At 40.9% G+C, this 25,513-nt stretch overlaps 2 protein-coding genes across 8 annotated transcripts in view; both read left to right on the forward strand.

The window, feature by feature from the left end:
• itprid2 (ITPR interacting domain containing 2) overlaps window positions 1-2,577 on the forward strand; it is a 46,172-nt gene extending 43,595 nt beyond the window's left edge. For all 5 annotated transcript variants that reach the window (XM_031280923.2, XM_031281041.2, XM_031280971.2 and 2 more), the window contains one exon: window positions 156-2,577. In XM_031280923.2, the coding sequence (XP_031136783.1) occupies window positions 156-263 (108 nt within the window). In that variant the 3' untranslated portion in view covers window positions 264-2,577. The remainder of the gene's footprint in view (window positions 1-155) is intronic.
• Window positions 2,578-3,597: 1,020 nt separating this feature from the next.
• On the forward strand, window positions 3,598-20,263 carry cwc22 (CWC22 spliceosome associated protein homolog). Of its 3 annotated transcripts, XM_036004479.1 has the most exons (21): window positions 3,598-3,708; window positions 4,958-5,013; window positions 5,121-5,344; window positions 7,885-7,898; window positions 7,947-8,138; window positions 8,394-8,648; window positions 9,487-9,615; window positions 9,882-10,050; window positions 10,554-10,607; window positions 10,728-10,863; window positions 11,142-11,348; window positions 11,464-11,526; window positions 11,602-11,697; window positions 13,325-13,406; window positions 13,758-13,818; window positions 15,854-15,931; window positions 17,414-17,566; window positions 17,714-17,841; window positions 17,933-18,034; window positions 18,797-18,990; window positions 19,126-20,263. In XM_036004479.1, the coding sequence occupies exons 2-21, from the start codon at window positions 4,959-4,961 to the stop codon at window positions 20,052-20,054; spliced, it is 3,321 nt and encodes a 1,106-aa protein (XP_035860372.1). In that variant the 5' UTR covers window positions 3,598-3,708; window position 4,958; the 3' UTR covers window positions 20,055-20,263. The 3 variants fall into 3 exon arrangements, with proteins under 3 accessions (XP_035860372.1, XP_031137164.1, XP_035860371.1); XM_031281304.2 differs by having other exon boundaries at window positions 7,885-8,138; XM_036004478.1 differs by lacking the exon at window positions 3,598-3,708 and adding an exon at window positions 3,802-3,822 and having other exon boundaries at window positions 7,885-8,138.
• The last annotated feature ends 5,250 nt before the right edge of the window (window positions 20,264-25,513 follow it).

The raw sequence follows: 25,513 nt of genomic DNA on the forward strand, positions 1-25,513 counted from the left end.
GCTGTTTTTAAGGAACAATTTGACCTTTGGGGAAATTGACTTATTTGCCTTCTTGCTGAGAGTTAGGTGAGAAGATTGATACCACTTTCATGTCTGTACGTGGGACCTGAGTTAATTAAGACAGCAGCTGTTTAAATGTTCTGTCTCTTTTCCAGATTCGAGAGAGCGTGGCGCAAGAGGTCCGACAGGAGATCTACAGTGAGCTGCTGGCTGCCGTCTCGCCAAGGCGATCGCCCCTGCCCGGCAAGAAACACCCGCAGTAGTTGCAGCAACAGCAATGCACCGCCCCCTTTCACCTTCAGCCTTAGTTACCACAGCCTGAGCAGCAACGCCGTCTGTCTGTAACACTGTATAGCTGAGTAACACTGTCTGTGTGGAACACTATGTGTCTGTAACACTGTATGTCTGGAACACTGATGATGAAATGAGCACATTGCCTACATGTGATAAACCCCACCCGGGCCTCAGATGGGACGTTTACGTGTCTGCTTGGTTCTAATGTGTTGGTGTGATGCATGCTGGGAAAGCCAGTCTGAACCAGCCTGTGCCTTTGAACCATCAGCGAGGATGTGTTGTCTTTTCATCCCATCCTGTTTTGTTTTTTTAAGCTGTTTTGATCAAAGCCAGGCCTCTAACTGCTACACTGCCACTAATACTACGAGTACTACAACTAGGACTGCTAACAGTCGTACCAGTGCTACCAGTAACACCACTACTAGTCCCAGTCATGTCCCCATCAAGTTCTTTTGCCCCAGATCAGTCCGTCCTGATGATTATGATAATAATAATAAATAATCAGTTGCTTTTAATTTTAAACAGTCATTCAGGTAGTAATTTGGCTGATTGGAGCCTTAAACATGTTATCAGAGCAACACACAGGACTAACTTCCCTTACAAATACTGTATGTGCCTTAATGAACTATTGATCCAAGCTTTTCGTTTGGGGTTACATTCCTTGATCCTAAATAAGAGTAAAGTCTTATGTCAAACTTTTACCCCTTAAAGTTCCATGCACATTTTACCTTCTCTTAAAAGTTTTAAAAAGATTTTAAAAATATACAATTAAGGGATCCAATCCAACATCTGTCAACATTCCTTCATCATCATCATCATCCTCATCATCATTGTCGTTGTGCTTTTGTTCCACTTGCCTCATTCACAGTTGAATCTGTTTCTGTTTCTTTGTGATTAGTGCTAAGCTAGGCTAAACACATCCTGAACTGAAGGGGTTCACAAAATGTTGGACTGTTCCTTTAGGGTTAGGGTTTGTGTGTGTAACACTCACACTCTTTGCTTTGTGTGTGTGTGTATTGATTGTTACAGAGCAGGTGAAGAGGTTAGTGTGTTTGTCATGAGGTACTGTGGAGGTCAAAGCTTACTCTGCAGCAGGAGGTTTCAGTAAGTTGTCATGGTGACAGTGATGATGATGATGATGTTGTTGATGATGATGATGGTGTAATGTCAGGTCATAGGGAGGAGCTTAGCGAGCCGGGTCATGTATGGGTGAACGGGCAGTGGAGCCCAAACCTTAGCTGCGTTAGCATGTTAGTCACCTTAGCATGTTAGCTTCCCACTGTCCGATGACAAATCTGTGTGCAATAATACAAACATATATATTGATTACTGAGACTAATGTAAATAGATTATCAGTAAATCACTGCTAACATTTTAGGTCATTCACTTCAGCACAAACTGTCTACCAGCACGTCTGATACTAATTAATCTGCAGTAGAAACTCTTGATTTTCCTCCTCTTTCTACAGAATCCACAGAAGTGATTTATCACTGAACATTGAATTACTAATGACCATTTAAAGAACATTTCTTTTTTTCAGCATTAATGCCTGTGTGTAGTGACTGTCCCTCGCAGGTTTCCGGATAAACAGTTATGGAAAACTGGAAATCTTGGGAGTAGCTGAGGTGACACAAGCACTCGCACCCACCATAGCTGAGTGTGATTGGCTGGGAGACCCATTAATCAAGCTAAAACACACTCCTAAATAACTACTTTTTTTTTTTTTTAATCTTTGTGGAACAATGATTTTCAAAATGTCTAGACAGACACATTAGAATTAAAATGATCTACTGAAAGCGGAACTTTTTTTTGGAAAACAATTTATTTACTTTTTGTTGTTGTTGATGTTCATTCTTGATGTTTGGGAAATAATTATACATGGTGAAGAGAATCTGAGCTCAAATGTCCACTTATTGATTCTGAGTCTTCAGCCACATCTCACAGTCTTCTCTTCAACACTCTAATTCATTATTAACTGGACCTCTGACCTTTGATTCCCTTCACCATTTAATTACTTTTGTTTGTTTAAAATGTTTATCTTTCACGTCACAAACTTTGCTCTGCTGGACCAACACTCACTGTGAGCTCCGAGGCTCTACGTCCTTTTATTTTTTTAATCCTTCACATACTTCTAATTTCACTTCACTGTCTGGTTTCTATTAATTTCTGTTGATGTCTGTTAATGATGATGTTTATTTTGTATTGATGTCTTGTCAGTGGGATGCAGGGGAGGGATCACTCTGTAGAGATGAGAATAATAAAGATGTATTTATTTTCAGTACAGATGAGTGCTGCTTCACTTCTGTGTGTGTGTGTGTGTTCTCGTTTAACTATATTCGTGGGGTCCAAAAACCGGGAATACAGTATACTTGTGGGGTCCAGACAGCTTTGTGGGGCCAAAATGCTGGACCCCACAAGTTTAAAGGGCTGTTTGAGGGTTAAGACTTGGTTTTAGGATTAGGGTTAGAATTAGGTCATGGTTAGGGTTAGGGTAAGGATTAAGGTTAAGCATTTAGTTGTGATGGTTAAGGTTAGGGTAAGGAGCTAGGGAATGCATTATGCCAATGGCGGGTCCCCACAAAGATAGTGCCACAAACGTGTGTGTGTGTGTGTGTGTGTGTGTGTGTGTGCGCGCGCGCGCGCGCGCGTGCACGTGCGTGCGTGTGGGCTTGTGTCACACCCGTTTCCAACATTTACTCAATTACTGTACTTAATTACACTTTTTTAGAACTTCTACTTTACTTGAGTACTTTACTGTTATGCTATATTATAGTCTCTATATTTCAGATGGAAATATGGCTCTTTTTACTCCACTACATTTATCTGACAGCCATAGTTCACAAAATCTATAATAAGCTTTTTAGATGCGATGAATTGTAGACTAAACTACACTTCAACTTCAACAGGATGTATACATTTATTTGTATTGAATTGCTATTTCAACTTCTTTCAGCATTTATATTTCAGCTGTCACTCATACAACTTCAGCTGTTTCACTATTTCAACAATTTAAAGTGTTTAAACTGCTAAATTTCTTCTTTTGTATTTTATTTGGATATAATTTAACAGTTTTACAGCATTTCTACTGCATGTTCTCCTGTTGCACAAACACACTAAGGCAAATTCCATGCAAGTGAAAACTTACTTTGGCAAATAATCTCATTCTGATGTACAGTTTTAGGCTACGTCATGCCAATAAAGCTATTTGAATTGAATTGAATTGACATCCTTGGAGGATGTAATTATTGTCACCACCAGGGGGCGTTTCGAAAGCCGCAACTCTGTTCAAACCTTGATCTTTTATTTTGAAATCCGGAAGCTATCCGTGACCTGGAAGTATTCAAATTTATTGTAGGAAGTTTCCGTCAGAAGAACGAAATCTTAACAGAGGGACGAAAAGGACGAAATAGAACGGTAAGAGGATATTAAAAGACAAAGATAATGCAATAAGAAGACGGAGAAGAAAAAGCCTGGAGGTTTTAGCGACAGATTAGCAAATAACTAGCGTTTTAGCCAGCTGTAGCTAAGGTACGATTAGCGTTAAATTACTAGCTAACTTTAGCTCATCCAAACCAAACACACATGGCGATAAAACTGACATGTTTTGTCCGATATTTTTGTTTTGTAGATACAGGTGATATTGTTTTTATTAGTTTTAATAATCTGCCTAAATGACTAATTTAGACGTACGGACGTATTTAACGTTAGTTAACTAGCTAACGTTGTAACGTTATATTGTCGGAGTCGCTTAACAGTGTTCCTGTCGCGTTACGTTAACGTTAGCTAACGTTAACCTAAAACTCCTTTTAAAAGTCATACGTTTTACCTGAAACACTCCAGACACGTTACATTGTCTTTTAAAGGGTCAGTTAACTCAAAATAACAAAACGGGCAGCATATAAGGTTATGTTGTTTCTACTTTTGTCTGAGACATTGAGACAGCACAGAAGTTTAGTAAACTGATTCACCTTTTTGTTTTGCTCGGACAAAAACACATTTGAAGACATTATCTTGGGCTTTAGGGAGTTGTCATGGGTTTTGAAATTTGCATTGCTTTCTAAGGTTTTCTAGACTAAATGATTAGTTAAAATAATCTGTAGGTTTCCTTAATTGATAATGAAAATTATTATTTGCAGCCCCACTTTCCACAATCGGTGTCCTGTGCCCTTGTCTGCGTACACAAACAACTGAGTTGATTTGATTGTTGTTGTTGTTGTACAAAGCTGGTGTAAAGTTTATTTTAAGCAACATATCTGTAAATCCAATTCTTTCAAGGGAAGCTATTTAGTCAGCTGAATCCTGACCAAGACATTTTAAAGGTGAAGATGAAAACATTTAAATTATGCATACACCATCGAGGTCTTTTTGAAGTACAGTCACAATACATTTTTCTCTGCTGTCTGAAATACTCACTAGAGCATCCATTAATAGTGGTCAGCTATTTAAAAAAAAAAACACTTGTTGTACTCAGCTTGTTGTAAAAATGAAACTATTTATTTGAGCAGTTTTTTAACACTTTCAGGAGGAATCAGGGGGTTTGAGGCTCTGAGAGCCACAGCCAGGGTAGTAAAGTCAAAGTATCGAGAGACACTTATTACTTAGACTGTGTTTCTTTTTTAAAAAAAAATTATTAGAATCATAAATGTGTATTTGTATTTTTCAGTATGGACTCTCCAGGCAGAAGTCAAAGTCCCAGTCCTGGGCAAAAAGAACAAAGTGGTGAGTAAAATCTGCGGTCACAATTTTATTTTGTAGTAGTAGTTGTAGCATATTCACCTGATAACGCTTCTCTTTCTCTCTCTCGCTCTCTCTCTCTGTGTCTTCAGGACCTACAGAAGACGAGTCCTGTGCTGCAGCAGAGAAGCCCCAACAGGCCGGCTCAGTTGAGAGAAGCCCCAAAGAGAGGCCATCTCCTCAGGCCAGTCCTGCAGGCCGTTCCCCCTCCGGGAGCCCTGCCTCCAGCAGCTCTGATGACAGCAGCAGTAGTGATGATGAGGATGAACATAACGGGGCACTGAGGAAGTTAAGGAGCAGTGTGGCTCAAATCAAAGTAAGCACGGATTAATGTGGATGTTACTGGCATTTCATGTGTTGACGTGCACCGTTTACTGTTGACTCCCTGCAGCTATTAAGACAGAGAAAAATGCTGTAGAGACTTTTCTTTTGTGTCCTGTAGAGTTTTACACTTAGCATGCAGGAATAAAATCCCTGAAAGGGAAAATGTTGCTGTGACAGCAGTGCTGTGAGAAATATGAGTAGTAATGTAGAGGGCTGGATAACGGTTTGAGTTAAATTCTAGGAGTTAGGCCGGTTACACACTGGATGCGTCGCGTGAGCGTGTCAGCTGCGTGGCGTGTCCGTTTATATTTCGGCTCCCATGTTAACAGGTTAGAGCTTACACACTGCCTGCGTAACACGTCTCAGCCGCGCCGAAAACGCGTGCATGCTAGAAATAGAACCAGCGCCTATTTTTTTTATGCGACACGCAAGCGTGTTGGAAGCGTTTCCAGGCAAAATAGAATAGGAAAAGATGTTTAAATGTCTTTTTGACACTAATACATATTAATAAGTGACATGTTGATGTTTGAAAGTCTCTAGATTTTGATATAAATGCAGATATAAATGTAATTTAAAAAAAAAAAAAAAAAAAAATTTGATTTTCTAATATTGCACCTGTCAATACAGAATGAAATATTCTGTAGCCTATTTTGCCGTCAATACTGCTGACGTTGTCTTTGGTGTAATCAAATCAGTATATATTTATGTTTAACATGGTATTTCATTTTATCAATGGGAAACATACATGTATACAGACAAGGCTAGCAGCAGCAGCATTGCTTCAGACACGTTTCTGGTGTGTAAAGACATAGAAAAATCGACGCAGCTGACACGCAACAGAAATGCCACGCTCACGCCACGCAGGCAGTGTGTAGCCAGCCATAGCGTTACGGGGAGGTCATTCATTTACAATAACAAAATATATTACAGATGCATCGTTGGATTTCAAGTGTTGCATACAGTAACTTAGCCTACTTTGGATGTATCGTGAGCTAAACCGGGTATCACTGTCACTGTGTCACGACTCACGAAACAAAGCAATAACAGATTGCCATAGCAACCAACGTAATAATTTCGATTTATATAGCACATTTTATGAAACCCACGGACGCTTTACACAGCTACAGGGGGACAACGGAAAAGAAAATAGTAGGCCAACACAAAACGGACTAAAAGGAATAAAACGTCCTCACTAAATGGAAGGAGGGAGTAATTTAATGTTGGCTACTGGCGTACAACCACATTGCGCATTGTAAAGTTATTTTATGAATGAAATGGACATATTACATACCTGAGGGCCAATTCGGGGACATTTTTGAATCATTTACAATCCCGTAATTGTCTCCATCTGTTGAAAGCCTGAGTGTGACTCGGTTTCGCCAAGTTGTCTTTCACTCTCCCTTTTAGCTTTTAGTTGTTCTTCATTTAATTTCCTTCGTTTCTGTGATGGCCCTGCTCAAGTATCAGCCATAACTACAGCAGATAACTTCTGAATAAATAAATAAAAATAAAATTAAAATCTCCTGTTACCTTTTACCTGCATACTTACTAACACAGGCTCTGTTACTGTAGAGCCGTTTACCTGCCGTAAATCATTTCGTGACTACAAAGGCATTAATAAAAACTATGTACAAATAGCGTTCTTTTCACTGTTATTCTCGTTTGCTGTTACAGGTCATTTATGATCATCAGATGGAACATTACACAGTTTCAGAAACATTTAAAAGTTAGTATAGTCACTTTAAATAAACAAATGTGCACATTTACATTATAGGCTAAATTCAGTTGTTAACGCATGTCCAGGTTATTAAGCCATGGACTAAGGATTTTGTTTCTTTGGCAAATGCAAAATGACTAAAACATGACATCTGTTTTGCAGTTGAGCAAGACTAATAAAAGACCTGCAACAACTAGATATGTTGAGTTGTGCAGGTAGAAAAGCAGGAGTCTTCACCTCATTAAGTGGATTTAGCTTATTTATGCTCTCTTTGAGATATCAGGCCTCACCAAACATTTTGTGATTCTGGATAACTGGCCCTGCAAATTTGGCTGGTCTCCGGTGTTAGTTTCCATGGCAACAGAGCATGATTTCACATCAAGACATGTTTGTGAGACAGAATAGCCAGGGTTAAATTTAGCTGGCCTGCTTCATGAAACAGACCGGCGACCAGTGAAGAAAATACTGAAGACCTCTCTAGTGAATAAAGGCGCTTGTTGATCCACAACAGAATCACAAATACAAGAACTGTGTGTCCAGTACTGTCATCTTAGACATGAACTCCCTGGTTACCTACAAGCTTTTACTTAAAGTAGAAATTGATAGACTGACTCTAAGCTGAACTGTAGCTTCTGCGTTGGGCCTCTTATTCAGCTAAACAGACTTTAAAAATGGCAGCATGTTTTTCTGTTGCCCAAGTTTTCCCTGAAGAAATTCATGTCCCAGGCCATCATTAAGTGACAATCCAGATCCTTTTAACATGACTGAAGACTGAAAGAAATACTGCTGACACTCTTCATTTATTTGTTGTGCAGAGATCAAGGTCCAAGTCCGTGTCCAGAGAGCGAGACAGATCCATATCCAGAGAGCGAGACAGGTCCAGGTCCAGAGAGCGTGACAGGTCCAGGTCCAGAGAGCGTGACAGGTCCAGGTCCAGAGAGCGAGACAGGTCCAGGTCCAGAGAGCGAGACAGGTCCACATCCCGATCCAGGTCCAGAGGGCGAGACAGGTCCAGGTCCAGAGAGAGAGACAGAGATCGGGGCCGCTACGACAGAGGACGCTATACTCGGTAACAGAAAGACGTGTAGCTTTATATTGGCTTGTACTCATTTTAGTGAGTGACTTTTTAATAGTTTAAAAGTTTAATAATAGGTGTTCAATATAGAAAGGAAAAAAAAAAGAAGACATACTTTATTAATCCCTTTATTATATATATATATATATTATCTTTATTAAGGGGAAATCATTAAATAAATAATTTGAAAAAAAGTAACAATTAGTTTTTGAGTTTTTTGTTTCATCTCTTCCTCCCTATTCTGCCCAGTGATCGCTATGACGATCGCCGTGACGACAGGGACGGACGTTTTGACCGGCGGACGAATCGGGATGCAGAGTTTGATCACAGGAGGAGAGGACGCTCGGGCTCCCTTCCAACAGACAGGGAGCCAGCGGCGGCTGAAGAGCCGCCGGTCAAGAAGAAGAAAGAGGAAATCGACCCAATCCTGACGAGGACGGGTGGAGCTTACATCCCCCCCGCCAAGCTGCGCATGATGCAACAGCAAATCACTGACAAGACCAGGTAGGAGTGCTTTAATTATTTATTTTTATTGAAGCTAGGATTAGACACCTTTCTTTTAGTTTTGGTTCAATCATCCATCAGTTTGTAGATTGATTTCCTTTATTCCAGGCAGATATTTATCAATTCACATTTATGAAAATTTCTGCGTGGAGACTTTGAAACTTGAGATTCGCTGCAGAGAGATCATCTATGATAGTACACATTTAAGTACACCATTATAAAGTGGTGGCCTAAAGGTTAAAGAAGCGAGCTTGGGACCCGGAGGTCGCCGGTTCAATCCCCAGAACGGCAGGATAAAATCTGGGTGGGGAAAGTGAAAGAGCAGCAGCACCACTGAGGTGCCCTTGAGCAAGGCCCTTAACCCCAACTCAGTGGCCAGCAGATCAGACTGTGGTTGTAATGGGCAGCTTCCAGATATGAATGTGTAACTGTGTGAATGTGACAGGTCGTCGTTGCAGATGGGAAATTGTTCTCAACCGACTTACCTGGATAAATAAAGGTTAAAAATAATAATAAAATAAACCCCTTTACATTCAGTTATCATTGTGTGGTAAAACAGTTGAGCTGACATGTGGAATTTCAGCGTAGGATTTGATGGGCTCCGTCAGAAAATAAAACCTAGACGAAAAACATGAACATTGTGAATATGGTGACTTCTTGCACTGCTCACTGCAGCTGATTTTAAAATGAAGATATTGTTGCATCTTACCAACACTTGAACATATCTCCCTGCAGCATAAAACCCAAACATAAAACACAAACCTTGGTGTGTGTGTGTGTGTGTGTGTGTGTGTGTGTGTGTGTGTGTGTGTGTGCTGATGCCCCGACCTCTGTGCAGCCTGGCCTATCAGAGGATGAGCTGGGAGGCCCTGAAGAAGTCCATCAACGGTCTGATCAACAAAGTCAACGTGTCGAACATCGTCCACATCATCCAGGAGCTGCTGCAGGAGAACATCATCAGGGGAAGGTGAACAATTGCGCACGCCAACATACAACTTCATTTTAACACTCAATATTCAAGTGTAAACATCTTTAACAGCAAAATTGACATTTCTTGGCAGCTACTTACTAAAAAATGTCTTAAAATGGTGATTCCTAGTGTGATTGTTATAAGAAAGTGAAACAGAAACTTTCTTTGCCCGGTATTCCACCAAGAGACAGAAAAGTCTCGAGATTGTTTGTCTCACTGTCTCCCTGACGTTGCCTGTAACTGTCTACCTGTCTGACTCTCAGGGGTCTTCTGGCTCGCTCGGTGCTGCAGGCTCAGGCAGCATCTCCGACCTTTACTCACGTTTACTCTGCTGTCGTCGCCATCATCAACTCCAAGTTCCCTCAGATTGGAGAGCTGATCCTCAAACGCCTCATCCTGTCCTTCAGGAGGAGCTACCGCCGCAACCTCAAGGTGTCTGCCTGTCTGTCTGTCTGTTGATAAATGGATCAACAGAAAATGAGTGTAGCAGTGTACTTTAAAATATGTGACTGATAGGGGTGGGTGAAAATATTGATTTACATAAGAATCACAATTCTTATCTTCTACAATTCTGGATTGATTTAAAAAATATTTAAATTAATATTTTTTGTAATAACATAAAAGGATGAACTCAACACAGCACACAACCTCTTGCAGTTAATTTTGTATTTAATAACTTAATAATTAGCTTTGCAAGAAGAAGGTAAGATATCGTTTTTACGCAGTATTCGTTAATACTCTTGGCAAATCCGTTTCAAATCAGCAAACCAGTTTGTGTTCAGTCTGAACACGCCTTTAGATTTAAATTGGCTGTAAGAAGTCTTTTTTTCCTTGACATTAAATTCATTATACATATTGGCAGCATTTTATTTATTAGCACTAGTATTAGTATTGGTGAATGATGTATTAAAACTAGTCTGTCTTTTGTTTTCCAGCAACAGTGCCTGACAGCCTCAAAGTTTGTGGCACATCTCATCAACCAGAACGTGGTAGGTCCTGCTGTCTGATTTTAATATTAAAGGAGGGGTTTAGTGTTTATGTTCAGCTCTAATGAAGTGTGTTTATTGTGTTTACCTTTCTCTCCCCCCCCCGGTGTCTCTTGCCCTCAGGCCCATGAGGTTTTGTGTCTGGAGATGCTCACTCTGCTGCTGGAGCGTCCAACTGACGACAGCGTGGAGGTCTCTATCGCCTTCCTAAAGGAGTGTGGGCTCAAACTGACCGAGGTGTCCCCGCGAGGAATCAACGGTAGCTACAACTGTCAACCCTTTATCACCATTGTCCTCATAGTTAGAAATTGTGACTAATAATGTTAGTTAGAACTGAAATGAGAATAGATCAATCCTTTTTAAAGTCAATTATCACAAACAAAAATGCTCCTAAAATATTTCCTGCCTGAAAAATCTGAGCTCAACTTGATCCTTTAAACTCAACAGTATTGTCGTTAAGGAGAATCAGCCTTTTCCAAATTAAAGTTAAAGAACACAGAAAAGTACTGATAAATTCTGCCTGGCTCTCTTTTTCAGCCATATTTGAGCGTCTCAGGAATGTCCTCCACGAGTCGGCCATTGATAAGAGGGTCCAGTACATGATCGAGGTGATGTTTGCCATCAGGAAGGACGGTTTTAAAGATCATCCAGTGATCCCAGAGGGCCTGGACCTGGTGGACGAGGAAGACCAGTTCACCCACATGCTGCCACTGGACGACGAGTACAATGTCGAGGAAATGCTCAGTAAGCCTCCAGAGAGGGAGGGAGTGGGAAGGCGGACTCTACCTGGCTCTACAACTCTCTCTGCAGAAATGAGTGTGTATATGTAGTTCTAACATGTGTCTGTGTGCTCACTCAGATGTGTTTAAGATGGACCCAGACTTCCTGGATAACGAGGAGAAATACAAAACCATCAAAAGAGGTAAGAATGCGTACAAACAACTGCCCACTGTTACTTCCCTCACAGTTTAACCAATCAGCTGTCACCTCCCGACAGATATCCTGGACGAGGGCAGCAGCGATTCAGGGGAGGAGGGCGACGGCAGCGAAGAAGATGATGAAGATGAAGAAGAGAACGTGCAGGAGGGAGAAGGTGAGACACACAGGTCGACCTGCTGAACAGTTTTCTCAAACTAAAGGGGCATTCCACAGACAGTGTTTCCTTTAGGATTTTTTTTTAGCAGTGGGGGTAGGTCTGTCCAAACAGCAACCCCCCCTAACCCCCCAGCGCGGGCATCGCTGTTCAGAATCCCGTTTATCTTCCAAAATGTAACGCTTGTATCCAAACGAATTGTGCTTGAAGCTGCAGGCCATCCAATTACAACGACCTCATCCACATTGTCGAAATCATTTAGACATTGAGCCATTACATTGAAAATCTTTTAGATAACAGGAGCCTATGATTAGCTGTAGCCATCCTAACAACACACCTGAACGCCTTTTTCTAGTCTCCCGTTTCACTCTCCACAACACTGTCTTCGGGCAAAAAGTCACATCGTGAGATCGATAACAGTTAGCTAGCTAGCCTGTTTATGTTTCTTGTAATGTTAGCCTTAGTTATTTATTTCTTACCTTGATTTTGGTGTCTGCGTTTCGAAGCCATCTCCCGCGGTGACGTTTTTGGTGGAGCTGGTCGTTTAATAGTCGACTCGGAAGAAAGCAAACTATATCAACACAACAGTAACCAAGTAACCTCTGAATAGTTCTACTTGTTGTTAAATTGCATTGTGAGCGGCAACCGCAACTACATTGTGCGTCTGCCCTATTTCTGATACCGTGGCGGAAGAAATTTTGCCATGGCGGGCCGCCACAATAAAATCAACATAGAGGAAACACTGACAGATTTTGTTGCTAAGCCTGTGAAAACAGTTGTATAATGTCAGCTGTGGCTCTGGGGGAGTTTTGTCAAGTCTGATGAAAATGTCATAGTGACATCATCAGAGTTATCTCATTTTGGGCTTGACTGCTAATTTCAAACACAGAGCCCTTGTTACAGACTGGAGCTGTGGAGTTTGAAACGACGGTCTTAACAAAAAGACTACAAATTGACTCGCTCTGAACCGTTCTTTTTTTGGTTTTCTGTTGGCAAAAGTTGTAGATGGTATCTGTTACCTGCCCACTTTTAAATAGCCAAGCTACCATCAGTAGCGACCGCTATGCAGAACCACAGTGTGGTCAATTGACAAAGTGTAGATGTTCCTCCTTTTGGTTGCCGAGAAAAAGGATCATTGAAGATAATGCGGAGGCGCTATGGCAATCAGCTAAGACTCCCGCCTACATTGAGTATTTGGTACTATTTGCAGTGGAAAACAAAATTTAGAAATGTTCCGGAATTGTACCAAAGGTCAGTCGAACCGAACCATGCAGTGGAAATGAGGTATTAGTGCTTTAGGGGTACTTGTAGGCAGCTTGTGTTACCTTTGGACAGAGCCAGGCTAGCTGAAAGAGAATATATTTCCCAAATTTTCAAACTATTCCTTTTTTTTGTCTAACGAGTCCCACAACTTTATGGTAGTGCACTTTATTAAATATTAAATAACTGAAATACTCCTTTTAATACACCAGAAAACTAAAATAAAATGTGTCAAATAATTTCAAAAGAAACGATTAAATGATGCTGTTAAATTGAGGTAAATTCCAGTTTAAAGCCTCAGTAGACAAATAGAGAGTTAGTAATGAACCCTAATATTAAACATGCCCTCTCTGTCTCTCTCTCACAGATGAGAAGGTCACCATCTTTGATCAGACAGAAGTCAACCTGGTTGCTTTCAGAAGAACCATCTACCTTGCTATCCAGTCCAGGTACACACACAGTAGCACACGTGCACACAGACACAGTAACACACACTCTTACAAATACAAGCTCACACAGTCGGTGACTCAGTTGTCTCTCAGGGTGTTGGCAGTTATTTACAGCTCCTTCTATATTTGATTGGACTTGGTGAGCTGCATTTCATGGACAAGGACAATAAATGGCCAGTGTTATGAAAAGCAAATCATAGTTCAGAAGTGTGTGTGTGTGGAGCAGCTCACAGGTTTAGAGAATAGGATAAAACACTGAAACAGATTGAGAAAATTACACACAAACAGTAACGCACACACCTGAGCTCATTGATGTTCACCTAATGATTGATTGGTGGATTGTTTCTGTAGTTTGGACTATGAGGAGTGCGCTCACAAACTGATCAAGATGGACTTTCCTGACAGCCAGACGGTAAGTCCACACACACATACTTGGCAGATTTAAAAGGCTTTAGTGACGCAAACACACACACGAATGAGGATAAATTCTCTGTTTCTCCACTGAGGATGAATCTGCAAATATTCTGAAGTACGGATTAATAAAACAACAGTAAACAGTTGGTGTTAAATAGACTTGTTGGCATGACAGCAGCTGGACCTCAAATCTAGTTTTGAAACAGACGATTGACAGAGAATTCATCTGCTACAATTTTGACTATCAATTCATTTAAACGGTTTTCAGATTCTGAAATGGGAATTTATTATTGGATTTGTCTTTTCTGTCACTCTGCTGACCAGAAGGTGGCGCTAATAAACAAGTTTACTTTTTGATAAATAAAGGCGGAAGAGCGAGTGTGTGTGTGTGTGTGGGGTCAGGCTCGGGGGCCTAAAACCAATTTGTGTAATAGTTGCTTTCAGACATTGTCAGCTGTGTGTGTGTGTGTGTGTGTGTGTGTGTGTGTGTGTGAGAGATAAACCATGATACTTCTTATATTGCAGAGTAGAGCTAGTTAGTCCTAGTATTATAAGTATGATGAGAAAAATGTTATTTCATTCTAACATAATCCTGTTTGGTTGCTTAGCTCAATTACTTGTATGTTTTCACTTTTAACACCACAAGAGAAACGTCTTTACACACATAAGGGGTTATCAAAGGGCCACTATCTCGAGAAACGTTGGCTGTGGTTGGTTAAATGTAAACTTCTCTAGTTAAGAGCAGGACAGCGCTGCTAACATTAGCTTGGACTCTGATAGTCTGATAGCATCCAGGACAGGCACAGCTTTTTTTATGCAGTGGTATATGTGATTTTAGTGACATGAATCCTAAATGTAGCTGAGTCTGAAGCAACTGGAAATGTGAGAGGAAACGCTTGCTGTACACGGCAGCGAAACTGTGTATGTGTGTGTGTGTGTGTGAGAGAGGGGGGAGGGGAGGGGGGTCAGAGCCTGATGACCTTGTCAGCCAGAGTTTCATCAGCATCAGGACAGAATCACTCCACACAACAGCTGGAAACGCACACAAAGATGTTTGTCCTCTTTAACTCGCCTGTTATGATTTGTGTTGGTGGGTGGAAGTGGGCACAAACTAAACCTGGAGTCAAACAGTAACGGTTCTTATTTGTTTTATGATACCTAAGCATGTGGCAAACATAAATAACAAGAAAAGGGAAGAAATGGAAACTGGAGGAAAAAAACGGACGTAAGAGATTCATGTATTAAAGAAAGAAAGGACGATGACTACTGATACTGGCAGATCAATTGCGTTAATCAAATGTTTTAAAAAACAATAAAAGTGTCTGTGAGTTTAAGATGGTACAGACTTGCAAAAAGAATAAAAATGTTTGTAAAACATGTTTTTGGAGATGCTCTTAAACTCTGGTGAGTGGGTAGGAGGTACTCGTTAATCTCCGATCATTTCTAAGAGCATCTTCAGTTACGGTGCTGGGAAACGCCTCTTGGGATTAAGAAGGTTCATGAAACAGATTTTATTGTCATCTTTCCCTTTTTTTAAGATGTTTTTTTTTTTGGAAAGAAGTCCCAGTTCAGTGTTTGAACATGTGTGTGTTTGTCATATGATACGGACACCGACGTCACTGATATCTGAGGACATGTCATCACAGCTGCTCTCTACACATCACACGCACAAAACAAAACGTCTGGAGCCTCAGAATAGAGGTGTAACCCATCTCTGGGATTTGACACCTGGCTGCTACTCACATTCACATCATTTAAACTTTAACCTCATTTAACACTGAGCTTTCAGAGAACATCCAAATCGGATCACAGCTGGTCGAGAAGCCTGAACATGAACGAGCAGTCAGTCTGTGTGATGAGATGTTTCACGTTTTTAAAATAGGAAGTGAACTACACAACATCGTTGTTATCAAAGTATAAAACTGCCGTATTAAATCTGTTTTACATCAACCGATAAACATGATTTGAACTTAGATGTGTGGTTTTTGTATAAATGTATTTGTTTTAATACAATATTGTATTTGTGTGAACAGAAGGAGCTGTGTAACATGATCCTGGACTGCTGCGCTCAACAGAGAACATACGAGAAGTTCTTTGGTTTGCTGGCCGGGGTGAGACAAAATAACCTTTTCTCTCTTCCCTCTTTTGGTTTCTATCAAGTCAGATAGTCTGGGTTTTATCATGTGTCCAGGTTTTGAGAATATTTTCCTGAGATTTTTGCTTTTAATCTGACACACTAGAGATACATGGAATTTAGTTTGAGGTGCTTACCACCCTGTTACTGGATAATCAAAAACATCGTGAACAGTTTTTATTAGAACTATTCGGTGCATATGAATTTTGTTGTGCCTGTTTCCAGTGTGAATGTGCGCTTAGACAAAACCCCTAAAACGGGGGTTTTATTAAAAGTCCTTATATGAATTTGACATAAAATAAGTGGTCTGGGACATCAAATGCACCAACATACAGTAAATAAGAGCAAACAAAGACCGCAACAACCTTGAAAAGATATCTCAAAACTCACCTGTTTTCCCCACCTTATACTTTTTGTTTATTTTTTGTGTAATTCAGTATACCAAACGTGCTATATAATCCTGATTTTTTTATTTTTTATTTTTTTTTTATTTAATTTTTTATCAGTATTATTACTAGTCCCTATTATATAATTCAAATTCCACACATTCAATAAGGTAGCATGGTGGCTTGACTTAGTTGGAGAAAAGGCACAGCAACCAGCTTCAGTATGAACATAGGTTTAGAACTGCAGGAGAATGTATGCATATTAATCTGTTCGAACTTTGATTCTTTGTTCTTTTAATCGGTTTTTCTCTTCTTTTGTAATCTAATTAAATTGAACATTGTGAAAATCAAGTTAATACAACGTGCACAAAAAACGTTACTTTTAATCAAAATGTAGCATAGATGACAGCCCGCCACATTAGCTTTCTTGAATCACGACATGAATAGTTGGACCCATGAATAGTTAGACTACATGTGCCCCTGCCACCTGTTGTGACTCCAGGTATCAGGTGATTATCTCGTAGTGAATTTAACGGTCACATCTATGGAGGAACAGACCCAAAAAAGACCCATTGATCTGAGCTCTTGGTTTGTGTATTTCATCACCGGTTATTTTCCACTAGCTAGTCAACAGTCTGCAGATATGAGGCTACGATTTTTGTCAAGAGACAAGAAACAGCTGGAGCAAATATGTTGGTGTGCAGACTTTTTTTTGCTCTGTTGCCATGGAAACTGATTATTAAACTGGATTCCCTTGCTCTACTTGGTTGAAGCATCTGGTACTGACAGCCCATAGCTCTATGGGATAATCTGTATAACGATGACAGACTTGAAGGTGGTGCATGTTTTGTTTTTGTTGTTTTTTTATCATTATTAAACTGTCCTGCACCTAAAGTCCAAAAAAATGATGTTTCAATCATGTTTTAGTCTTGCTTGCATTCATATGTAACATATTAAGTGATCTTTAACAGATTGATTTGTTAGTCCTCAAAAACATTTGAAGCAATGTAAGTCATGTAGCTGACAGTTTGAACTGGACAAGTTGACATCTTTTGTTTTGCGTGTGTGTTCAGAGGTTCTGTCTGCTGAAGAAGGAGTACATGGAGAGTTTTGAGGGGATTTTTGCGGAGCAGTACGAAACGATTCACCGACTGGAGACCAACAAACTGAGGAACGTGGCTCGACTGTTCGCTCACCTGCTCTACACAGACTCTGTGCCCTGGAGTGTAAGAGTAACACGCAAACATAATTCCATTCCATTCTGACACACTCATGAACTCAGATTTTACGTACATGAACAGGTTGTTCTTTCTAATCGATTTTCTTCATCTCTCTCTCTCTGCTGCGTCTTTTGAATGTCTCTCAACCATCAGGTGTTGGAGTGCGTCAGGATGAGTGAGGAGACCACGACGTCGTCCAGCAGAATCTTTGTGAAGATCCTCTTCCAGGAGCTGTGTGCCTACATGGGCCTCCCCAGACTCAACCAGAGGCTCAAAGACATGTACGAACACACACACACACACACACACACACACACACACACACACACAAACACAATGGACAGTAAACTGTGAATTATGTGTGTTTTCCAGGACTCTGCAGCCGTTCTTTGAAGGTCTTTTTCCTCGTGATAATCCCAGAAACACTCGCTTCGCCATCAACTTCTTCACTTCTATTGGACTGGGAGGACTGACGTAAGGAACATATTCATACATTTATGTTTGTATATGCACACACTATGCTGTGGGCAAAAATCTCATCTCATTCCATAACCATGGCTTATAATCTGCTGCTGTATGTGCAGGTCTTGAAAAGTCTTAAAAGCATTCAAGTTAGTTTCCTCAAGACAGTGAATTGTGCTCTCATAATGGGCAAGTGTCAATTTTAGCCATGGCTTAAATGAAACCGGTATTAAATGGCATTCTATTTGGTGTTTAAATGGTCTTACAAAGTCTTAAATTTAACTTGGTGAACTCTGCAGAGACCCTGTTTTAGACTTCACAGACCTAATCAAAGAAAGAAAGAAAGAAAGAAACACATTTTACTACATGAATGTGATGTTAGTTAACTTTTTTTAATAAGGACCAAAATATTACTCTCCCGGATTAATTTAAGTCCAAATATTAACTGAATGAGTTAACAAATGAGAAAATCAATCTCATTTTTGCAGAAGAAACGTAAAGGGGAAATGTTCGGTCTAAACTTGTGTATGAATTCACTACACAGATTTACTACTTTGTGAAATTTTAATATGAATGTCTTTAATTCTTTAACAGATCTGTTAAATGCTGTCCAGACCTTTACATGAATGTGTGCGTACAAACATTTCACACATAAATCTATCTCTCTCTCTCTCTCTCTCTCTCTCTCTCTCTCTCTCTCTCTCTCTCTCTCTCTCTCTCTCTCTCTCTCTCTCTCTCTCTCTCTCTCTCTCTCTCTCTCTCTCTCTCTCTCAGGGACGAGTTAAGGGAACATTTGAAGAACGCTCCCAAGATGATCATGACTCAGAACCAGGAAGTGGAATCCTCTGACTCCTCGTCCTCTTCATCCTCCTCGTCCTCTTCATCCTCCTCCAGCGAATCAGATACCTCTTCCTCAGACTCCTCCAGCGAATCAGATTCCTCCTCCTCAGACTCCTCCAGCAGCTCAGGTACATCCATATTTATTTATTAAAAGTGAATTTAATCGCATGTTATTGTTTTTTTTTTCTGCTACAGAATACATATCTGTATCTGTGTTCCCTGAAATTTGGTTTATCTATATCTTTTTTTCCCTTGTCATCCAGATGGAAAACACAGGAAAAAGAAGAAGAGTAAAGAACAAAGCGAGGAGAAAAAGAAGAAGAAAGGGAAGGACAAGAATCGAGCCGTTCGCAAGAACGACGACGAGGAGGATGACAGTGATGACGAAAAACAGGCGAGGAAGGACAGGAAGGGGCGCACACGCGAAGTGGATGGGCGTGAGCGCGCACGCGAAGTGGATGGGCGTGAGCGCGCACGCGAGTTGGATGGGCGTGAGCGCACACGCGAGTTGGATGGGCGTGAGCGCACACGCGAGGTGGATGGGCGTGAGCGCACACGCGAGGTGGATGGGCGTGAGCGCACACGCGAGGTGGATGGGCGTGAGCGCGCACGCGAGTTGGATGGGCGTGAGCGCACACGCGAGGTGGATGGGCGTGAGCGCGCACGCGAGTTGGATGGGCGTGAGCGCGCACGCGAGTTGGATGGGCGTGAGCGCGCACGCGAGTTGGATGGGCGTGAGCGCACACGCGAGGTGAATGGGCATGAGCGCGCATGTGAAGTGGAGCGTGGGCGTGCACGTGAGGCAGAGCAGCGTGGGCGTGCACGTGAGGCGGAAGAGCGGGGGGGTCCACGTGAGGCGGAGGAGCGCGGGCGTGCACGTGAGGCCGAGGAGCGCGAGCGTGCACGCCAGGGCGGCCGCCGTAGCAGACGAGACGAAAGAGAAGAAGAGGAGCAGCAGGCGGAGGAGAGGAGACAAAAAATGGATGTTCAAGGCCGACAAAGAGAAGGAGAGAGGGAGAGAGAGAGAGACAGCGGGAGGGAGAGAGAGAGAGCGAGGGAGAGAGAAACTGAGGAGAAGAGAGAGAGGGAAAGGGAGCAAGAGAAACCGAGGGATAGAGAGAAGAATAAAGAGAACAGAGACAGGAACAGAGAGAGAGAGAGGAGAGGAGGAGGAGGTAAAACTTCCTCCTGAGGCAGCAGTGATGGACTGACATCTTTTTCTTCTGTTCTGTCATCCCTCACTTCTTTACCTCATCCTGCCACTCTCTGTTGTTTTGGATTTGGGACCTGTCTCTCTCTCTATGTCTAAATCTGTCTGCCTGTATTTTCTAATAATGATTTTGTTGTTGATAAAATGCGAGAAAAAAAAAACCCATTAAAGTTGCTTTAGATGTTTTCTAATCTGTTTCCGTTTCAACTGTTTTCAGCTCCCTAACAATATTTTATTTGACTGTGCAGTCACAGGAAGCTGCTGTCTGACCAGAACAACAGCATCTATCTTTTAAAATGTTGCAGTTATCATCAGTATTGATGTTATTGTATTTTTTAATAACATTTTATAAGTTCTTCAAAGATGTACTCAAATGCAAAGAAAGGCTTATTTCCATATCATGGTGATACATTTATTACATGTATTTATTGCTGCAGTTTGTAAAATTAAAATGGGAATTTTTTTTATGTAATAAGAATATAATTCATTCAAAGATGGATAAATAACAGTGCTAACTAATCATGATCATAATATGAAGCCAAACTGTTTTGATCATAATGCAGCCGATGTGTGAAATGTTCTTTATATTCTGAGCTGATTGCTGCAGTGTTCTTCAGCTCTTCTTCAAAGAACAGACTGAGGATGAGTAAAACGTAGCTCTTCCTCCTGCAGCTCTGATTGGTTCAGTGTCGACCTGATACAAAGATCATCTATTGGCTGGAATAAACGGAGATCCTCCTTAACAGGAATGTTCTCGATGGAAGTTTATCCTTCTTGTTTACAACACAGTGACATTTTGTCCTTATGGTGAGACAATAGGTCACCTTATTCAATATCATAATACATAATTTGAATACCTACAGTAAATATGTAAATGTAACCAGTAATTGTTTTGGACCAACCTGATGGTTAAAGAAAGAGTTTGACGGTTTGTGAAAGTCACTTGTTAACTTTATTGCTATTGGATCGAAGATTGAAACCACTCTTAGTCTGTCCATATGTTATGTTAGCTTAGCTTAGCATAAAGACTGGAAATGGGGAAACGGCTAGCCTGGCTCTGTCCAAAGGTAACAAAATCAACCTACCAGCACCTTTTAAAGCTAATTTATCAACACGTTATGTCTCGTTAAAAAAAAAAAAAAGAAATTGGAAAAACAAGTTGTGGTTTTATGTGCTGGATTATTTCTTGACCTGAACCAATAGCTTTTTGAATAGTGCCAGGCTAGCTGTTTCCACTCTTTATGCTAAGCTAACTGTCTCTTTACCGTACAAACACGAGAATCATATCAATTCTTATTTAACCCGGCAAATAAGCATAGTTACAAAAATGTTTCCTGCAGCTGTTACCAAATGTTTTGGGAAACCAGATGATAGCACAGTACCACTAACCAGCTCTGTTGTCAACACGCACAAACAGCATTTGCTGCTGCTACAGTAAACACACCGAAAACTCCTTATCGAGCGTCAATTGTAGAACATTCTGTAGTATTAAAGCAAATGTGACTTAAAAACCCAACAAACTGTCACAGAAATCCACTTTAACATGGACCACAAATACAACAGCAAGACCAGCAGAACCAGCTGTCCACAGGTGAAGACCAGCAGGACCTCTGAGTACCATGGGTGTGTTCTGCCTCATCTGTTTCAGGTTTTGCCACTTTAAACTGAAAAATATAGGTTGTTGAAAGCAGTATTTTTGATTACAGTAAACAGTCTTGTCTGGTGTTGTCAGCTCACAATGTGCTGATGTCTGCAGTTCATTGACACATTTCCTCAACAGGAGGAAAAGTGTTTCTGAAGTCTGACCTTTCCCCGTCACACAGCACCTGCTTGGGTTTCTCTCGCCCAACACGATGTCATGGCACAATTTCCAGCTGTTGAAGGCGCTTCACATCATGGAGGAGGAGCTTAATGAACAGGTAAACTGAGACTGTTGCAGGAAAGATTCGTCATTCGTCACTGCTGACATGTCTTGCTCACTCACCCACCCAAAATGAGTGAAAATGTGCTTTTTGTTTAATTGAGAACCTTTACTGAGTACAAAGAAGTAGATTTAGTGACAAAGATATGTTCACTATTGTTCCATATACAGTCAGGTCCATAAATATTGGGTCATCGACACAATTCTAATCTTTTTGGCTCTATACACCACCACAATGGATTTGAAATGAAACGAACAAGATGTGCTTTAACTGCAGACTTTCAGCTTTAATTTGAGGGTATTTACATCCAAATCAGGTGAACAGTGTAGGAATTACAACAGTTTGTATATGTGCCTCCCACTTTTTAAGGGACCAAAAGTAATGGGACAGATTAACAATCATAATTCAAACTTTCACTTTTTAATACTTGGTAGCAAATCCTTTGCAGTCAATTACAGCCTGAAGTCTGGAACGTATAGACATCACCAGACTCGGTTTCATCCCTGGTGATGCTCTGGCAGGCCTCTACTGCAACTGTCTTCAGATCCTGCATGTTCTTGGGGCATTTTCCCTTCAGTTTTGTCTTCAGCAAGTGAAATGCATGCTCAATCGGATTCAGGTCAGGTGATTGACTTGGCCATTGCATAACATTCCACTTCTTTCCCTTAATAAACTCTTTGGTGTGCTTCGGGTCATTGTCCATCTGCACTGTGAAGCGCCGTCCAATGAGTTCTGAAGCATTTGGCTGAATATGAGCAGATAATATTGCCCGAAACACTTCAGAATTCATCCTGCTGCTTTTGTCAGCAGTCACATCATCAATAAATACAAGAAAACCAGTTCCACTGGCAGCCATACATGCCCACGCCATGACACTACCACCACCATGCTTCACTGATGAGGTGGTATGCGTTGGATCATGAGCAGTTCCTTTCCTTCTCCATACTCTTCTCTTCCCATCACTCTGGTACAAGTTGATCTTGGTCTCATCTGTCCATAGGATGTTGTTCCAGAACTGTGAAGGCTTTTTTAGATGTTGTTTGGCAAACTCTAATCTGGCCTTCCTGTTTTTGAGGCTCACCAATGGTTTACATCTTGTGGAGAACCTTCTGTATTCACTCTGGTGAAGTCTTCTCGTGATTGTTGACTATGACACACATACATCTACCTCCTGGAGAGTGTTCTTGATCTGGCCAACTGTTGTGAAGGGTGTTTTCTTCAACAGGGAAAGAATTCTTCGGTCATCCACCACAGTTGTTTTCCGTAGTCTTCCGGGTCTTTTGGTGTTGCTGAGCTCACCGGTGCGTTCTTTCTTTTTAAGAATGTTCCAAACAGTTGATTTAGCCACACCTAATGTTTTTGCTATCTCTCTGATGGGTTTGTTTTGTTTTTTCAAAACATGATGGCTTGCTTCACTGATAGTGACAGCTCTTTGGATCTCATGTTGAGAGTTGACAGCAACAGATTCCAAATGCAAATAGCACACTTGAAATGAACTCTGGACCTTTTATCTGCTCCTTGTAAATGGGATAATGAGGGAATAACACACACCTGGCCATGGAACAGCTGAGCAGCCAATTGTCCCATTAATTTTGGTCCCTTAAAAAGTGGGAGGCACATATACAAACTGTTGTAATTCCTACACTGTTCACCTGATTTGGATGTAAATACCCTCAAATTAAAGCTGAAAGTCTGCAGTTAAAGCACATCTTGTTCGTTTCATTTCAAATCCATTGTGGTGGTGTATAGAGCCAAAAAGATTAGAATTGTGTCGATGTCCCAATATTTATGGACCTGACTGTATATTTCGTTTATTCCCACTGTAAACAGTCAGTTTCAGTCAGAGGGAGTTTCGTAAGTAGGCCCTGGCGGAGGGTTTTACTGTCCACATCCAGTCCCTCCTTGCTGGTTTTCTGCAACCATCAACCAGTGGTGGAATGTAACTAAGTACATTAAGTAAAAGATCTGCCATTGACCTGAAAACCGCAAAACTATTAATGTTGTGAGTCAAACCTTATTAAACTGAAGTGCTTTGTGTAACTTCTGACTGTAAACAAGTGATTTGCTGTCCGTAACTGTCGGCTGTCTCTTCAGTCTAACAGCAAGGTGTAAATTAGGCATTAGTTGCACTGATGATAAACTATTTTTCGTTTCTTACAGTATGTGTATGCAAGTACTCAGTGAAATGACAATAAAGTGAATACTAAATACACAGCCAGTCTTTAGCTCATTGAAGCACGCACATATAGCATATATAATGTTTAAGGATTTGACTCTCACATTAGCATCTAAACACACTTAACAAGTATAATTCTTCATTACTTAAGCTAATTAACTAATTGTCTCCTGGCTGTAGCTTCAGATATAGCGTACAGATACGAGAGTGGTATCAATCTTTTTGTCTAATTCTCGGCAACAACAAAAAAAGCACTATTTTCTCAAAATGTCAAACTATTCCTTTTAAGAAAAAGCATTTCTGACCAGCACTCTACTCAGGGAGCGAATCAGAAAGTTTGCACCAAACTGGAATATATCGGTTATTAAATCTGTGTGCGTATCCAGTGGTTTTTATCATCTTTGTGTGTTTGTACAGGTTTTAGTGCCTCCCAGCTCCCTCCCAGTCCTCTCTCTGTTGCCACACACACACACACACACACACACACACACACACACACACACACACACACACACACACACACACACATTATCCGCGTACAACCTTGATGTGATGTTCAAGGTGAGTGTGTGTGTGTGTGCGTGTGTGTGTGTGTGTGTGTGTGTGTGTGTGTGTGTGTGTGTGTGTGTGTGTGTGTGTGTGTGTGTGTGCGCGCGCGCGTGTGTTTAAGTGGGTCGTTGCAATGCTGGACTGTGATTGGCTGCCAGAACAGATCCACTGGGACCTGGGAAACCAAAGCAAGGCCCGGAGAGAGAGAGAGGGGGATGGAGGTGAGAAATGGAGGAGTGGAAAATGCACAGGATAAACACAGGATAAAGTGGAGAGATATGGAGGATCACTGAGAAGATGATGTCCATCTTTTACATTCTAGTATAGACCCCAAAGTTTTTAAAGATGGCAACCATGTCAGGCTGAATTTTAACAATTTTTACAAACTGATATATGTGAAATATTTTCATTAAAGTCTTTGGATTTGAATATTTCACTAAGTGTAAATGTCATATAGCTTCAATAATGATAACACACAATATTGTATATGAGACAGTCAGACATTGAAGAGAAATGTTTTTAAGTTTGCAGTAACTGATTTTTTTGGCCGCTTGGGGGCACCGGAAACAAGTGGGAACACAACGCTGACATATTATCCCCTCATACAGTTGATATGTTAAACATGTTAGCAAACAGTTGCTTGTTTACACGTCCAGTAATAAGGCAGCTTTATAATTAATCTAGAGTCATGTAAATCCAATATTCTCTATCTCTTCTAGCTCTATCAACTCCTGATAGAGAAATATCTGACTCTTTAACTGCTAAATGTTCCACTATGTTCACCGGTTAGTTTC

This window comes from Sander lucioperca, chromosome 8, assembly GCF_008315115.2.
Source record: "Sander lucioperca isolate FBNREF2018 chromosome 8, SLUC_FBN_1.2, whole genome shotgun sequence".
NCBI lineage: Eukaryota > Metazoa > Chordata > Actinopteri > Perciformes > Percidae > Sander > Sander lucioperca.

Bases quoted from the DNA above. Each gene is read 5' to 3' on its own strand.
- cwc22 (XM_031281304.2), top strand. From the start codon at position 4,959: ATGGACTCTCCAGGCAGAAGTCAAAGTCCCAGTCCTGGGCAAAAAGAA. The intron at 11,698-13,324 runs GTGAGACACACA...TCTCTCTCACAG, and splicing joins GAACGTGCAGGAGGGAGAAG to ATGAGAAGGTCACCATCTTT. The intron at 13,407-13,757 runs GTACACACACAG...TTGTTTCTGTAG, and splicing joins TACCTTGCTATCCAGTCCAG to TTTGGACTATGAGGAGTGCG.